This window comes from Apus apus, chromosome 11 (assembly GCF_020740795.1).
Source record: "Apus apus isolate bApuApu2 chromosome 11, bApuApu2.pri.cur, whole genome shotgun sequence".
Taxonomy (NCBI): domain Eukaryota; kingdom Metazoa; phylum Chordata; class Aves; order Apodiformes; family Apodidae; genus Apus; species Apus apus.
This window is the reverse complement of record NC_067292.1, coordinates 9,606,365-9,620,992: the sequence shown is the minus strand read 5'-3', so window position 1 is coordinate 9,620,992 and position 14,628 is coordinate 9,606,365. Positions and strand designations below refer to the sequence as shown.

At 38.1% G+C, this 14,628-nt stretch overlaps 1 protein-coding gene across 2 annotated transcripts in view; it reads right to left on the bottom strand.

The window, feature by feature from the left end:
* The window catches only part of GARRE1 (granule associated Rac and RHOG effector 1), a 55,751-nt gene that overhangs the window by 24,275 nt on the left and 16,848 nt on the right, over window positions 1–14,628 (bottom strand). For both annotated transcript variants that reach the window (XM_051629304.1, XM_051629305.1), the window contains exon 2: window positions 3,251–4,579. In XM_051629304.1, the coding sequence (XP_051485264.1) occupies window positions 3,251–3,745 (495 nt within the window). In that variant the 5' untranslated portion in view covers window positions 3,746–4,579. The remainder of the gene's footprint in view (window positions 1–3,250; window positions 4,580–14,628) is intronic.

Sequence of the window (14,628 nt, the reverse complement as noted above, 5' to 3'; positions counted from 1 at the left end):
AAATGTAAAAGCAAAAAATTACCTCAATTTAATACAAAACAGACTGTCCAAGTAAATATCCAGTGTCCACTCATGCTTCCCTTTTGTTTAGGAAGGCACCACTTATCTCTCTCATAACCCGTTTTAAGACAATACACAAGCTCCATGTAACTAAAACAAGATTCATTCTTTGTATTTTCCAGCACTGAGGGTGCTGCAAAGCTTCACAAAAGATGAGGAAACAGACAAACTATTTCCCAGTTTTTTGTTTGTGTTTGTTTGGTTGGGTTTTTACCCCCCACAGGATTTCCTTTAATGCTTTTATTAACAGATGTACAGTTTTACTGCACTGTTCCCACTTACAAAACTTGAACAAGAGATCCGGAAAATATAAAACATAAAACGTATCCTCGTTCCCCCTGATTTCCAAGCAGTTCCTCACCCGTGCAGGCAACAAAACACCTGAGAATTCAATGTTTTTTGAAAGGGGAAAAGGAAAGGCAGAAAATAAAAATCAGCATTTGCATTTCTGAAATTAAGAAACCTTGGGAAATTCCATCTGTCACCAACACTTTGATCAAGAGAAGTCAACTTCTTACACATCCTGGCAGACATCTCTGAACTAGCAAGCTCTGTTCTGCTAAAAAACCTCACCTACTGCTGCTACAGTCTAGGTTGCACATAATTTTTTAGTCCAAATCAAAGTCAGTGTATGTTTATCAGAACTTGAAGTTTTCTTGATAGTGCCTTCCCGGGAGGCTAGAGCCCACTACACTAGATAAAAGTGTGGCACCTCAGAAAAGCTATAGTTCTCTCCTAAATTTCTAAATCTGAACCTGCTCTGCTTATATTTCTCATTCTTCCTCATAATATACAGCCTTTGTTGGGGAAGGTTTAGGAAAAGTACACTTCCCTTAGCTGGGCTCATGCACAGATATAGCCTGCTTCTCATGTCCTTCTCAAGAATTTGGGGTTCCTGTCCTCCCATCCCACCACAACTCACCTCCAGCTGCTTCTATAATACAAGACTCCATCCCTCAGAGAAGAGGCTCTGGAGAATCTCTCCATAGAATATTACAGAACTGCCACTCAAGACATCTGACCATCTCTCAATTCTCAGTTCTTTCAGTCATCTAACTAGAGAATCTGCAAATACAGCTTCAGGTATCACTGCATTTCCTTCCCTGTTTTCCAAAGGAAAAATTATACTGCCTCTCACTCTTTTCCCCTGATTAGTGAATTTGGATAAAATCAGGCAAGCCCTTTATTTTCTTCTGTTTCCACTTTGAGGGTTTTCATTCTGCTGGTAGTTTTATGAAAACTTGGGGGATGAAACTTGTTTGGAGGAAAAACAAACCACACTTTTTAAAAATGAAAGTTTAACATATACAGCTCAGTCTTTAAATCACAGAAAAGCAGAGTGAGTAGAAGAGGCTCACAAAAGGTCATCGTACTGTCCCATGCAAAGCACAATCTCACCTGGGTCAGTTTTTCTAGATGCAGGTTTAACCTGTTCTGTAAGTTCCTCATGACGGAAGCTCCCTGCCCTTTGTAGCAACCCACGTCAGTGCTTCACTAACATTACAAAGTATTTCCACAACAGCTAATATGAATCTTTCCTTCTGAAATTTAAGTTTATACTTCTTGATCCACTTTTATGTGGACACAAAGAACAGAACTCATTAAGAACTGCCACATATTCTAGCAGCTTCTTACATACCTGAAGAATTCTCATTTTCCTTCTTAGTCTTCTCTTCTGTAGTCAGTCTTCTCAATTTGTCCTCTGAAGTCCTATATCCTGGATGTCTGATTACTCTTGCTACTCTGCTCTGGAGTCTCTCCAGTTGCTCACTATTTCTCTAAGAGCAACAGCAGTGGTGCATGGGTGCACTGTTGTGTTTAAGGCCGTAATAACGGCCTTCAAAGTGAAGACAGTTGAAAGCCTATTTCATGGTTCTTGCAGGTTATAGTCATGTTACACACATGACAACCGCCTCTTTGCACAAAAGCAACAATGCTGATTTATTTGCAACCACACAACACTGACTCCTACTTAACATACAACTACCATAAACCCTAGAACTGTTCTTCAGAACTGCTGCCTGGTGGACTCCACTTGTGAGGCTGAAAATTTCTATTTAAATACTATAACATTCAGTTTTCCCCTCTGAATTCCATCACAACTGGAAAACTCATAGGTTCCATTCAAGACTGTTTTTAATTCAGTAGGCCCTCAATACATTTGTAAATCAGAATCAAGATTAGAGAACTCAAAAATAAGTTTTCCACTCAGGATGGAATTATGTAGGAATAACATATATAGGAAGTGTCAAAACACAAGGAACTACTAAAACCACCAGGGATTCGTAAGTGACTACCACTTAACACTGGCTGTTACATAATTAAGACATTTACTACAGGAGAAATAGCCAGAAATACCCAGCCAGGCATGAGAGTTGAGGATCCTCTCAACTTCAAAATCTGAATTCTGATGGTTGGGGTCTCGCTGCCAGTGTATGGAAATTATAGCAACATCCCAACAAATTTTTATAGCACAAATCCCTCATGCTAGCATGATATCTTCCCTTTAAGTACAACAGCTCAAAAAAACAAAAATGCTTTGAAAAGCAATAAAACATTGACATTTGTGTAAAATAATAGTCAACTAATACACAGTTCTACACAATCACTGATGACAATACCCCACTCCCAAGTGCTCAGGTTTCCTTTCAGAATGCATAATACTGTGGAAAGCATTGGTTAATTTAGAATATGATGGCTTAATAGTCCTAGAAATATTAGCTAACAAACTTGTTTAAAACTTTTACTTAGTTGGTTTGGAAGGGCAAGGTGTTGTTTTGTTTTGTTTTGCTTTATTTTTATTTTTAAACTTAGTGTGGCTTCCTCAAAGAAAAAAGGGATTGTCGCATTGCTGGTTGTAAGTTTAAATAATATAGATTATCATTTAGAATTATACAGGTAGAATAATAATAATTCATCTTATTTAAAGAAATCTTTAAATAGAGTACACGTTCTTATATAGAAATACCCACTAAATATCTAATTCAACCCATTTGAAAGCCAAGCACTGCAAATTACTTAATACTTCCAAGAAGAAAACATAAGAATATTGGAGCGTCTCTTTTTACCAGCATTGCCCACAAATACAAAGCAAGGCAGAGACAACTTTTGGCGTAGAAGTGATTTTGAAGAGATGTCCAGTTAAGGAGGAACGATACAAATTCACATGCAAACCAGTAAGGTAGCTTACCTCAATGTCTTGTAGGCTGAACTCTTTTTGATCTTTGAAGTTTGCAGCTCCTGCACTCAGTTCCATCAGCATTTTTGCTATTTCTGGTTTTATTGCTGCTGTGAGGCGACTCGCTGCTTCCATGACATGTTCCTGCACGTCTTTCAGTTGCATAGCTGCCTTAGAATAGTGCGAGTTCCTAAATACACTGCTGAAAAGGTCTGTAAGGAAAGTGCTCGTACGGCAAAACACGTTGAGTGCATCCAGATATTTGGAGATTCCCTGCTGGATGTCAGCGATCGGAGTAGTGTGGGGCACGGGATGGCTGCAGCTGCCTGCAGCAGCTGAGGAGACCAAAGGGGGTGCTGGGGTTGTAGATGCCAGCGGTGCGCTCAGGGTCCTGCCTAGCTCAGGCATTTGATACTGCTGGTGTTGCTGCACTTTTTGCTTGGACCCGCCAAGCAAAAAGCGCCGCTTATAGTCCATTTTGCTTTCTTGTGCACTGCAGCAATACATAAGTGAGTGCTTGTTCAAAGATTTCTTGAATTAACAATCACTTGTCAAATTCCTTCCTCAAATATATAGTTATGTACAGTAACAGTGGAGGACTGTGTACATAGGTTTCACAAAAGGCATTTCAAAAAGGCAAGCGTCTGTGTAATCTGTATCAGCAGTGAGAAAGGCAGCAGATTTGCTGACTTTGTATTTTCAGTGTTCAGTGCAGCCCTGCTGCAGTTATAAACTGTACTCAAAAAGCAAGCTGAAGTATATTAATAATGCTCTGTCTCTTGTTTGGTATTCCACTCTGCACGCAAAAAAGCAACGCTGGTGCAGAGAAGTTATCGCCTACGACTTCTTCATGAGCATATTATTGTCACTTGCTGTGAAGTCTACAAAAGTTATTTTTGTCAAAGCAAATAATAGTTTTAGAAGCAATACCTTAATACAATTTTCCCATTAGTGATGTCAGGAAAAGTGGAGAAAACCACCGATCAACAGCGATTATAAAAGCAGTGCAGAGACTCCTTCCTTGGAAAAGCAAATCCTTATATCAGCAGATCAAATATCTTCAAATGTCTTGACAGATCCAGTCTGCCAAATTAGTTTACTTGTAGTGTCTCTTCTGGAGGGGGAAAAATTCTGGATTCTGTTCACAGAAGACTTTGCAAGTATAAGCTATTAAAAATTAGAGTGTTTATTATTGCAAGTCTTCGTCCCCTTTCCTTGTTCGTTGAGGTAGTTGTTTCCGTTGTAACATTAAGAAGTGGTGCTTCCAGACTGCATTTGCCCTCAATTGTAGACTCAGAACAAAAATGCACAAATGTATTTGTAAGGCCTCTAGGTCATTTCCTGTGAATGGGGGGAAAAAAAAAAAAGTTTAAAACGTTGTGGAACAATGAGAAGGTTTAAGATTTTAAACTCCTGCAGTGTCCTAACATATTTTATCAACAATATGCAAGATCAAAGGAAAGGGAGAGTTGCACAGACTGTTTAAAAGGCAGTTACAAGTTGGTCTCCTCCTGTTACTAAACCCAACACTGCTGAATATTTTCTTTTATTAATTCCCCCATCCTGGACTGTCAAGACTATAGTTAATCCTAGTGAAACCCTTATACAGTTAAGAACAGTGGAAGACTATTAATACAGAGCTCAGGGAGAGTTAATCACATTTTCTAACGTCATCCATTTTAAATTGTTTAAGAATTAAGTCAACAAAATCTTTTTTCACACACCATAATTTATTGAAGAAATCTGAGACATTAATTTTATACTTTACTGAATCAACAGATACAGGTCCTTAATTTTCTTTCAGTACAACAGCAGACAAATCTGTCTATGTTGTAACAGAGATTAACTGAAAAATACAACAAAAACATCCCATTTCAGGATGATGACAACATCTATCATATGCAAGGTATTATATGAGGCAGAAATGCCTAATGGATTGGCCTAAATAACACTCTCACCAGACATGAAAGTAGGGAGGAAACAAAAAGCTTATAGTATTGCTCTGCTCCTACTAGCAAACTCTGGTCACCTGGAGAGGCAAGAGTGCTTTTTTGAAGGCACTTGTGGGAAGGTGAACAGAGCCTGAGAAGTAAGAAAGGGTCAGGTTGCAGCAAGAGGTATTCAAAGCCAGGCTGGAGGAACTGGAGCTTCTGGAAAAGGGCATGAAAATTCTTAAGCCCTTAGCCAGACACAGCTCCGACCTGGACAAGGCTTGACATCTCGTGATCATGTTTACAGGTTGGAGTCATATATCCGTACAATGGTCACGGTTCTCTTAGCAGCTCATTTACATATCTGCATAGACATTTTATATAAACACACATATATATATTTATACACACTTGTGTGTAACAAGAGATTTGTATTCTTTTTTATGCACTATGAATTCATAGCTCGTTAATTAATCCCACCTCAATCACCTCCCTTTCTTCTGTGCCAGAGTCAGAACTGCATTGATCTAATGGCCTCTTATCTCCCCAGTGAGGTTACGATGGGAGACCCCACAGAGTGTCCTGAACAGGTAACCAGACAGTCTCACAACCAACTAAAAGAACAGAACATACAAGTTTTTCAGGAAGGCACTGCTGTGGACAGTTCTGCTTCTGAGATCTGGAGCAAATATTCTTTTGTATTCCCACTTTTTAAAACAAGATCAACAGATCTAACAGCAGAAATTCCCATGCACATTTCAGCATCCCTTATTTGAAGCACTCTAAGCTGATTATTTTCTTTCTTAACTACTTTATCCTTCTCTCAATATTCACACTGAATGCATCAAAATGCAATAAAGCCATTAAAATGGATTTTTTTAGGAGGTCTTGATATTATATGCACAGCTGAAAATATTTTTTCCTTGCTTTACAAGCTATGGTGCCTTATAGTGGAAAGCATAAAATTGGGTTTCTTGATTGCACATAAATGTAGATGTTACAAAAGAGTTGGTTAATTTATATGCCTTGTCTAAGTAAATCAGTGATTATTTTCCCTATGTAGACATTAATTTCATATTGCAGAGGAACTTAAGAAATTATCATGAAACATCTAAATGTTCATCACTGTCAAAAGTAGAAAAAGCTAAGAAGAAGGGGTTTTCAAGCACTGCAAGCATATTAGAGAGACACTACAATTTGGTGGTTCTGATTATACCCCGAGCCTTTCAGGATCCAACTAAGACACTGAACTGATCATTTGGAACAGTCTGATATTTAGTCAACACAAAATGCTACCCCCTAAAAGAACATAAATGCAATGAATAGGAAAAAAATTGCATTTTCTTATTTTTTACAGCTATAAACAAACATGATATATCATTGTGGTTTACTTCTAGACAATTTCACAGTCAAACCTGCAGGTACTTAGTCAATTCTTCAACTCCAATATTCCCTTGCAATAAAATCAAGACAAGGGCACAGCTTGTATCTTCAGCCTCCAAAATTTAGAGAGAAGGAAGCCCCACAGTCTCAACACTATGCATGTGGTAATGCTGTATGTCTCATATTTTCTATAATGAGATCTCCAACGTGCTATGAACAAAATAAACACTCCTCCTTCTGCATCTTTTCCTGAAAAAGTGAATGATTCCATGCTCTCCTCCCCCTTCGCCAATGCTATGGTTCCCCCACTGCTCTTGGTGCATGGATTAAAAGGGGGACTCCCTACTGTAACTACATGAACTTCACACCAACCTAACTCTTGCCATATTAGAAAAAAAAAAAAAAAAGAGCAATGTGTTTCATTCTAGTGATACAAGAATAGCATATTATTAGTCCAAAATATAAACCTTATGCTTCTATTTGATTTTGCAGAAAATGGAACCATTCACAGAAATCAAGTGTAAAAAGTATCCACAAAGTTAGCATCCTACAAATGAAGAAATTTTATTTCTTTACGTAATCACGACCAAAAGTTTTGTTCACATACTATTAAACATTATAGGCAGCACTAATATACAGCATAAAAACAAACTCCACACTGATAATTCCCCTGTTGAAAGCTGTAAAAAGCTACTAAAAAAAGCTGTAGTTAAGGAACAGCTACTAGTTTGAACTACTTGAACTTCCAGAGAGAATCAGGCAGGCATCTGCAAGAGTTGTTTTAAAAATGGTCACACTTGCATAGAGGAAACAGAAATTGCATGAAAATGAGTGCACATGCAAATCAAATTCACTGGCTTTTTTTTAAACATAACAGCCAAAATTTTCTGCTTAGATACTTCCCAGAAAATGAAAAGTATTTTCTCCAACTTGTCTGATTGCAAGAGACACAAATTAACAGGAAAGACTTTCAGACAAATGGAATTTGGCAGCTTCTGTTTTTGAAGCAGCAACAAGAGGTCTGATCCACCATCTGTCCCATTTGGGATTACCCTGCTAGAAAAGGAGGCAACTTTTTCCCTGAATCAACACAGAAACTTGAGCAGAGGAAGTAGTGAGGAAAACATGTAAGTCTAGCGGTAGTTAGTTTAGCTGCACAATCACCCACACTGACAACTTCCTTTCAGCCAACTTCATCTACATGAATGCTCTGCAGGCCATACTGGTTTGGGTTTTTTTTAATAATAATAAAAAAAGATTTTTCATGCTTTAAACAGAATTCTGACCTAAATTTAAACAACTACTTGCAAGGGTGTTCTTCATGAATCCTATTGTCCTTTCAGTGAATATGCAATATAACATATATAAGTAAGCTAATCCAAAATACCTGAGCTAATTTATTTTTAAGTAACACTTCCAGATATTGTACACTGATTTTAATTTTATGAGATACAGATTCCAAATCTCAAGATGAACTTAACATCACAAGCACCATTCATGTAAAACAATCAAACATGAAAGCAACTCAACTCAATTAACGTCTCAAAAAATGTAACTCCAGAAGAAACAACCCAGAATAGCCAGACTGCTAATCAGGGAAAAGCCTGAACAAACAGAGCCTACTGCAAGGCCAGAAGGTCAGCAAGCTGCTAGACCCAAGGGCCTTGTGCAGAGAACACACAAACTCCTGCTCACATTTAGTCATCCAAATCTTGTGCAAATCCAGAAGTTACTCCACTACGAAAAGTCTTGTTCCACCTGCAAGTTCTGCTTGATGTGTACATCAGATGCATCCCCTAGCCAGGCCACCCAAAGTCCAAATGGGGATACCTTAAAAAAAAAATATATATATCCCAAACACTCTTCAATATCTGAATAGCAAATAGGGAGCAGAACAGCAGGGGAAGCCTAAATGCTATTTCCTGAAGACTAATTTTCCACTGCCCCCACCACTAAATAGCTCAGAACCAAAAAAAAGTTACCAGCCAGGGTCCAAGCAACATCAATTTGTGTATGAGCAACTCACAATGCAACTACAAACATCCTGGCCAAGGAAACCCTGGGAGTTGATTCATTTTCTGCTATCCCAAACTGAAGACAGATTACATCTACAGCAACAGAGTGTGCTCAGCATTTACAAAACATACTTAACATTTTTAAACACTGCCTTGGACATAAAACTTCTCAGAATAACATAAGAGTTGAAGTTATGTTTTGAAAATTAAACTTTTCTGTCAGGAAGAACAGCCAACTCCAAGTAATGCTGACTGGCAGAAAATATGCATTAATCTCTGACACCAACTAAGTTACTTTGCACCTGCAATTTCTTACCAACACATCATAAATACTTAAAAGCATACAAATGCTTTGATAGGGGTTGACAAGTATCATTATCTTAAGCATCATGGCAAGAGACGCTTACAGTTTCTCAGGACCAGCTCCCCGCAGCTGTCAGGACGCAGGCATCAGACAAGAACCCCAGCAGGGAGCGGATGCATGTCCTGGTAGCTCAACACACATCACCAAACCCCAAATGCTTTTGGTCAGGTGCCAATACTTAGGCTACAAAGCCAGAAAGGAAAACCAACCTCACTTTTTAAGGCCGGCAGCCTTTCTAATGGGGTGGGCTGCAGCCACTAAAAGACTGGGGCACCTCCTGTATGTTGTTTTGCTTTTTTTTGCTTTGGAAGGACAGGGGGTTGCCATCCAATTTGTTAAAATCTCCTACTAGAGCAGGACAGGGGGAGAAAGGGGAAGAGACAGAAATAGTCTATTATACCAATATCATTTTAGTTCGTGTTGGCTCATGAATTGCTTATTGGGATTACTTTTTGGCTACTTGCCCAGGACACTTGGAGGAAAAACAAAACAAAAAAGGCAGGCAAGCCAATCCTTACTGAACCCGTGAAGCTTCTGGTGCAAACACCCTCCATCCAGGGTCTCCCCTTCCTAATATCACCTTACGAGACACTCTGGACTACTCCCAGTTACCCCAGGTTTAGACAGGTGGCAATAGCCATTGTGTTACAACTGATGCAGTGTCTTCCCTCTCACCACCTGGGGACCATAGTTTGGAGGACATACTCTACAGGGACTGTGTAGTTAGCATAATTTACATATAATCATCATCTCGAGCATTCTATTTTAGCAAATCTAAACAGACCATCTTAATTAATACAGAAACTCATCTCAGTTACCAGTGAAGCAATTACAAACAGAAATATGGAGATTTGTTAAGACTAAGTGGAAGGCTCCAGCAACTTGGTTTTATTAACTCAGAGACCAATTTCACTCATTAAATACTTACCTAATATTTACAGACAGTCTCTGAATTAATTTATTATGGCTTTGTCTAGGGTTTTTTTCCCTTCAAAACTACCTTCCTTAAAACAAAGATGAACTTATTTGTGCCTATTTGTATCAGAATTTTAAAGCTGTCAGTGTACTGAGCTGGATTTTTCCAAGGGAGAACAAACAGTCCATCAGGAAACTTCTTACATTTTGCTTGAGGTAAAATATGTAACACACCAAAATGCACTAATTCAAGTCTCAGCAGTAAGATGACAGCAAAAGGAAAAGCTAGTGAAACTAATGTGTTAAACCAGACCTTCTTTCAGACTTGGGTGCCTCCTTCAATGTCAAAAATAGATGCCTGTGTCAAATCAGGATCACTGTTTCAATCCTCCCTTGGCAATAGGTGCTTATGGTATCTATTTTGAAAGCAGGACCAGTTCACTTTTGAAACAGAACTGTAGATGCAGAAGGAAAATAAAATAATGTCCATTCTTTTGATACAATAGCCTAACAAAGCATTTTCACACATCATAAGACATTTCCATGCAATGTGACTGTCAGCCAGAGGAGACTCAAGACTCCATCTCTCATCTTCCAAAAGGGTGCACTCATCAGAGCTGTAACACTTGCTAAGATGAAGAAAAGGCTCATGGGACCACAGTGAGAGCAAACATGAACAGCAGAAACTTTCTGCAGAAAAAGGCACAGCTCTGCCTCCCAGAACAGACTGCCTACAGAATTCTTTGATTCTGGTCACTGCCTGCAGGACTGCCTGGGAAGAGATGCCTGCTCACACTGAAAGCCAGCCACTGGAAAAAACATATTTTTCTTCAAAAACAGAGTGAAGGACTGAAAGCCATGGCTTCAAGGAAGAGATGGAGAAGCTGACCATTTCTAGAAAAATCCTGAGAAAAAGTTAACATCTATTCCTGTAAATGCCCTTTTTCAGCTACAGATTTCACTTCCTACTGAAGAGAAGGCAGAAAGAAAAGGCTGAACTACAGAAATATTCAATTAAAGTATATGCGGAACAGGAATATTACTTAGGCTTTTGCCCCATAATGTAGTTACAGCCCTTTGAGACAATTTCCCACCTACTCCCTTCCAAGCCCATCCAGCACATCATCTGTGCCCTTAAAGTCTTTCTAAGGCTACAGCAGAAGCCAGAAGCCACCTGTGTCAGACTGTTCTTCTTTGCCCTGTCACTCCTGATTAGTTTCACTTCTAAGTAGAGTAAGCACAAAAAGTTGAGGATGGTATTTCCTTGTTAAAACTTAGAGAAAACAAGCATTAAGAAAACAAAAATGGTTTCTCAGTTCTGTAATGATAACTACAGAAATCACTATTTCCCATGTTTCTGCAGAAGACCAGCTTTCACATGAAGGGGAACACAACACAACAAGGAACAAAAGCACCCTACAAACCCGTAATGTCATAGTAGCCATCTTAAACCTTTGGGGTCACATCAGCAATGGACATATAATATTAGTTCCAGTAAAGTTAGTGCTCTCTCTCACATAATCAAATGAGAGTTAAATCTCCTTGTTAAATCATGAGTGGCAGCTCTCCAGCATAAGCAAATGCCAGATTCATTTTTCAGTATCATTCAGTGGGAAGAGAGCTTTTAAATACACACTATTAAATTATGCTAAAAATTTCTACGAAAAATTTTAAAGATGTTTAGGAAATCACCTTGAAAAGCTTCCTTACTTCTGAGTTGGTACAGATCAAGAAATCAAGCAGAGGGGTCTCTGAGTTTTATTCTCACTGATTTAAAAATATTCGTCCACAGACCCAAATACAGTATAAAAAGCCTCCACATCTAAAAAAACTAGGAATAATTCCCACCCTTTGGCAAAGTACTTAAATAGATAATTGGAAGACACTCCAGAAATGCAACTTTCCATATAACTTCTTTCAAAAGATAGGCTCTTCTAATAAAGTTTTCTTTGCCCCAAGCAAATCATACCTTACACAAGACTTGGGAAGACAAGTGGGAGTAGAAGTCCAAGGGAAATACTCCAGCATTTAGGCCTCACATACTACAAACACTTTACATACATTTTTGTATACATACAAACAAACGAAAACAGCCTAACTTTACAGGACAGAGGGACTGAAGTAAGGGATTCTCTTCATTATGGATACATTCATCAACTCATGGATGGAAAAACAACCCTAGCCTCACATACAAAATGAGCTCATTACCACTTAGGAAGATGATCTGGGTGTTACAACTGACTGTTTTTGCTACAATCTCACAGTCTGAAATGGAATGGTAGAGTCAGAAGAATAACAATTCTTACAAATTAGTAAAAGAATACAGCAAAGGAATTTGGAAAGGAGCAGCAGTACTGGGAAAGCCAGTAACATAATTATGTCACTGCCTAAAGCCAAGGTTTACCCACAATTCAAATTTATCATGCAGTTCTGGGCTCCTTATCACTCTTCCAGAGGGGCTCACTGACTTACGGAATAGACTTGACACAGCCTCAGGAAACACTTTATGTAGCAAATGGTTGAAGACCATTTTAAGTGACCCTAGCCCACAAATTCACCCTGTTCTTGCCCTTCCCTATGTATCTATTTCTAACCTGCGTGGGATAAAGAAGGTTGAGCTGGATTAATTCTGAAGTCTGAATCAGCATGGCCACTTGTACCTTATCCATTTAAACTTCGTGATAATGGAAAACAGTATATCACAATGATACACTGTTTACAACTGCTCTGGAAAGAAGCATTTCTCATGGATAAATCAACTGTTAACTTTAAGGCAAAGGCTTTCAGCCATTTCACTGCTCTTCCAAACAAAGGTACCACATTTCCCAAATGCCACAGCACTTAAACTTATTAGCGTATTTGAATTTTTCCAGTGAACGAAATATTCCTAAACCAAATTTCTAGCCTGTTTTAACTGAGTTTGTGATGCTACATAACTGAAAAGAAATCCAAACTCAAGAGTAGCTTCAGTACATATTTTAATTATTTTAGTAGTGTTAGACAAAAGTAGTATTTCAAGGCAGTGAAAATTACATACTATCTACATATTTTAAGTTCTTTTTATGGAGAAGGAAGTTTTGAGTACTTGAAACATAAGACAGATTATGTTCCAAAAAAATCCTGTAAAACCATCATGCAGTTTTTCATGGTGTTTTGTTTTTGGGGGGGTTTTTTTGCCTGTTTGCAGCAAGGGTGATGAAAGCTTTCAAAACATTTGGAGTAACTCAACACCAACAATCTTTCCTTTCCCAAATTACTATGCTTCTTCTGAATTCTCAACACTTGCCACAGAATATGTCTACAACATACTTTTGATACTAGACTACATCAAAAAAGAGAAAAAGCTTTGCAAATGTGTTTTCTTAGTTGCTTTAAATATACTAATCCTAACCGACTCATATAAATGAAGTGGCTACTATTAGCATGTATTTCCACATGCAAGCTATCCACTTTTTCATATTTAATATTACTGCACTATTTCTTCGTGACCAAAAATAAAACCTAATCCAATATTTACTAATATTTATTCTCTTCAGTACACAGAAGCTTTATCTATCTAAATGCTTGCCTTCTGCCCCAACTCATTCATTGAAAGCCTCGTACTTGAAAAATATTACGTATTCTGAAATGATATGAATTTCGTTTCCAAAAATAGGAAACAGGAGTACATAGCAGAAAAACTGACATCAGCACATACACTTACTGTCTCATGACAGTTGCAGCCACGAGCTTTTTTGTCGTCTCACTAATACAGAGATTCATGTCACCAAACCATAACTCCTGCCTTCTGAGAACAGCCTTTCCAAATGGTTTATGGGCTCACTGTATTTGAGCAGCAGTAGATTCATCACTGAACAGCTGGAGCCTTGCCCAGGAAAACAAACTCTATTCTATACTGAAGAGAGGGACACGATGATTATGCCTTTCATATCCCTCTCATGTTGAAAATTATGGAATTATCAGAAAACTGTAATCACGAAAATGTTAAACTAAGGAGAAAGTATTTTTACAGCAAATTATTATAATTATGTTTACCATATTTGGGCCCAAAGTTGGCTGGCAATTCAATCTGTATATAGACAGCAATATCTGATTCACTGTCACAGGATATGAATACACCAGAGCAATCCAGTGTGAATAACTGTCTCCCTCCTATAACAAAACCAAGCATCAGTGTGTATCTAATACTCCAAAAGCACCATATAATACTACTGCAAATACCAATTTCATAAACAGTAGTAGATTAAGAGTTTTAACTGTAATTCTAAAAATCATTCTTGAACTAGATCTTTTAAACGGGATACTTCTGGAATTGTCAAAATGCTTTCTTTTTAATAAATCTATGAGTTATTGTATTAGATTATGTAGGACTAATTTCTGTAGCTGATGAAGGAACAATGCTGACAAGTAATTTGAGACCATAAAGATTAAAAACACAGAAGCAGTAGCATACATACTTCATACCCTTTCCTCATTTTTTCTAATCAAAAAAGCTGCTTGTGTGTCACAGCATTCTCCTTCTTATTAAGACCAGTACTTCTAAGTCTTAATTAAATATAAATGAGACTTTTAAAATAGCACTAATTCATCCTCCATAGTTGGGGTCAAAATATGATTAGTTATAAGACCCAATGTAGCAGTTTATAAATCTCCAATACAAATCAGAAGGGTACAAATACAGTGAAATCTTGCCAACTGTATCCTTTTCCCCTTCAAGAACACCCAGAGCTTAGCACTTATGTACATGTTCTGCCTGCTTCACACAGCTGCTCAGTCTTCTGC